The sequence below is a fragment of the Lepus europaeus genome, chromosome 12 (genome assembly GCF_033115175.1).
Source record: "Lepus europaeus isolate LE1 chromosome 12, mLepTim1.pri, whole genome shotgun sequence".
NCBI classification, from domain to species: domain Eukaryota; kingdom Metazoa; phylum Chordata; class Mammalia; order Lagomorpha; family Leporidae; genus Lepus; species Lepus europaeus.
The window spans coordinates 30,539,946-30,543,802 of NC_084838.1; the positions used below are offsets into that span (position 1 = coordinate 30,539,946).

Sequence of the window (3,857 nt, forward strand, 5' to 3'; positions counted from 1 at the left end):
CACAAAGACATGTGAAATTTGTGTGTGTATCTCTATCTCAGATTTTTCTGTATGCATTAATGATATGTGTACAATTATAAAATCTAATGATATGAATGTACAAGTCACATTCACATATTCCACATAACCATTTTTTCCACCTCGATTTGTTTCCAATGCTTGTTAGCTATTCATTAATAAGAAGGAAAGAACCATAGTGACCTGCAACCTATTTCTCTTTTTATTTGGGATCCTAGGAAACAAAGGGAGACAAACTTTAAAATATACCTCAAACATGCTGATTACAGAAAATTTGGCAAACACTTGTAAGCTTTACTAGAAGGAATGACTTTTTCTATGACATGCTGTTAGCATTTTGTGACTGTGAAAGACCCTTACCTTAAATGAACTTGGAATACAAGTACACAGAAATTGTATGTTTTGGGAAAATATATTAGCTGTGTAAATATTTGAGTAAAAATTAAAATGTGTCATGAATTAATCAGATCCTTTTGATGGATCTGATGCCTCTGATGCATCCATTAGGCACCACTGATGTTAAATGACCACAAACTCATTCTAATGAGTCAAGGAATGACCTAGGAATGGTATCTATGGTCATGAACTTCTTCATGCTATACTTGTGCATTGTGATTATCTAAATGCTTGAAATTAATATTTATGCTTGGTACTAAGAATAATGTAAAAAATGTAAGTCATATTTACACCCTGAACTTTATTGTTATTTCAAGCTGGAGACATGAGTGGGATAGTGTTTAAGATTCTTAAGTATAGAGAACTCCCGTGGAACGCGCCAGCGGAGCAGCACCGAGGACAGCACCCGCAGCCCCCGTGCCCAGCTGCAGCTTGGATTCGCATTCACTGAGGTCCCCGCTCACCCCACTCTCTCGGACACATTCACGCCCACTCATCCATACCCGCAGACACACTCCCCGCTGTACGATGGCAGAATCCCACCTGCAATCATCCCTGATCACAGCCTCACAGTTTTTCGAGATCTGGCTTCATTACGACGCTTATGGAAGTGGTTACCTGGAGGGAATGGAGCTGCAGAACTTGATCCAGGAGCTCCAGCAGGCGCGAAAGAAGGCTGGATTGGAATTATCACCTGAGATGAAAACTTTTGTGGATCAGTATGGGCAGAGAGATGATGGAAAAATAGGAATTGTAGAGTTGGCCCATGTATTACACAGAAGAGAATTTCTTGCTGTTCTTCTGGTGCCAGCAGCTGAAGTCCTGTGAGGAATTCATGAAGACATGGAGAAAATATGATACTGATCACAGTGGCTTCATAGAAACTGAGGAACTTAAGAACTTTCTAAAGGATCTGCTGGAAAAAGCAAACAAGACGGTTGATGACACAAAATTAGCTGAGTATACAGACCTAATGCTGAAACTATTTGATTCAAATAATGATGGGAAGCTGGAATTAACTGAGAAGGCCAGGTTACTACCAGTGCAAGAGAATTTTCTTCTTAAATTTCAGGGAATCAAAATGTGTGGGAAAGAGTTCAATAAGGCTTTTGAGTTATATGATCAGGATGGTAACGGGTACATAGATGAAAATGAACTGGATGCCTTACTGAAGAATCTGTGTGAGAAGAATAAACAGGAACAGGATATTAATAATATTCCAACATACAAGAAGAGCATAATGGCTTTGTCGGATGGAGGGAAGCTCTACCGAACAGATCTTGCTCTCATTCTTTGTGCTGGAGACAACTAGAGTTGGTGGCTACTTGCTAGTGACACATTGTATCTAAGAAATAACTGTGCATTATAAGGGAGTAGGCTGTATTTTCTTTTATATATGTAAATTTAACTGCATATAGATAATTATCCAGGATGTGTGGCACATTCTTTTCAGCTTGTTTCTATACTGTTTGTAATGTACAGTTTTTGTAACTATATGACTGAAAAAGAGAAAGTCTATGCTTAGGCCAGTCAGTACACGCAACTAAAACAAAAAGTAACCTACCATATTTCTGCTTTCATAAATACAGTTGGGCACTATGATTTCCCTAAGAATTCCACCAGAATTAATCTCTGAAATTCTAATCTTTGATGTATAAATGGACATTTGCTACTAAGAGAGTTATATATGACGAGCATTCTTATTTTAAATAATCGTAGGACTATCCCACAAATGTATTTCAAAGTTATATTTCCAATTATTAGAAAGAATGTGCTTTTACATCTAAAATACTCACCAAAATATCAAGAAATAGAAGCTAATTGTGGCTTTATGTGGCTACAGTCACACTATAGAAGATTTAATTTATTATCAACAACTGTCTATTGCTTGAATCCATATTAAACTATGGGTTCAAATTGAGTTGGTAATAAGAGAAGACAGCACCAGATGACACATAAATCTGTCTGATTCTATGTCTCTATTTCCACAAACCTAACATCAGAGAGTATGACCTTAATCCATTTTCTAAACTGTTTTCACACATTGCAGATTATACTTATTCAAGTAAACTGCTGTTTCATGTCATATTCTGTGTAATCTGATTAAATTTAATATACTGAGTATCCTGGTGTGTAATTTGCATACTTCCTGGATTTTCTTTCTATGTAGAAGTGTTCATTTCCACCAAGGGTATCTGCTGCCTCTGAAAATATTTTTTTCTAGCTATACCAACTCTATTTTTTACTATGTAATTGAATTTTAATGTAAAATTCATAGCATCCTGATTATTGAATGTTATACCATCAATATTTTTGTGTATTCTGTGGACTCTATATTTCATATTGAGATCAGCCTTCAAAATAGTTCTATTTCTATCTGCAAATAGTTTCAAATGAGTCTTAAAAAATTACATCTGAAGAGAAATGCTAATGTAATCATTTATCTTATCTAGTAAGGAAGATTCTAAGACATTCTTTGACCCACATCCAAGTCAATTCCACCTATTTGTAGCTAGAATATTCTATAACCAGATATAGTTAACATGTAATAGTTGGTGATTTAGTTCTCAGATTGTGAAGCAGAGAGCTATGAGAGATGTGTCTATGTATTATAAAGTTATCGCCAAAGAGTTAATGATGGTTCTGGGTCAGCTTGAATGTCCCCATTATATAAATTCAACACTTATTTTTCAGTTCATAAATAACAAAAAAGTAAGCTTTTTCCCTCAAGAATGAACAGAAAAGAGATCTGTCAAAGAATAAAACTTAACAAATAATGTGAGTGGTAGATTGGCTTTGCCTCTAGTGTATAAATGCAAGCACTGACATTAACTGAATTTAACTTCTAAGTATAAATAAAGAAAATATCCTAAAAAAAGATTCTTAAGTATAAATTATAATGATAAAGGAATTAAAAATGGAGGAGTTAAATGAGTGAATTAAAAATGGAGGAGTTAAACAAATACAAAGAAATTTAATTCTAAGATATCTACTTATCTTTTTTTTGAATGACAAACATACATAGGAATGTTACATAAAAATACATTTCACTAATGGAATCTGCAGAGATTAGATAGACCAAAGAGAACTGATGAGGGAGATTAAGAGGAAGCATAAGACAAAAGGGAAATTAGCAAAATATTCTTTACTGCATATATTTTCCAGCTCTAAAAAGTTCCACTTAAAAAGAGATGCAGTATATCAACATTTACTTTTTTTAAGTGTATGTGTTTGTGTGTTTCTCTTTCTTGTCACAGAAAAGCTTTCCCACGCTTCTTTAGCTGCCTAGAAAAATGTAATCTATGATAGATAGAATGAAAAATGTGATTCTCTGATCCTGCACATTTTATGTAACCTTGCTCCTCAGAGGTTTAAGAGTATATTCAGGGGGAAGGAACTTGCTGGCTCAGTTGCCATAATTCACGCCAACAAATCAAAGATAG

At 34.8% G+C, this 3,857-nt stretch overlaps 1 protein-coding gene across 1 annotated transcript; it reads left to right on the forward strand.

Annotated features, from left to right (window-relative positions):
* The first annotated feature begins 942 nt into the window (after positions 1-942).
* On the forward strand, positions 943-1,726 carry LOC133771212 (calbindin-like). Its single transcript, XM_062206951.1, is given in 2 exon segments — positions 943-1,187; positions 1,189-1,726. Coding segments are annotated over 2 exon segments (783 nt in total).
* Positions 1,727-3,857: the final 2,131 nt, after the last annotated feature.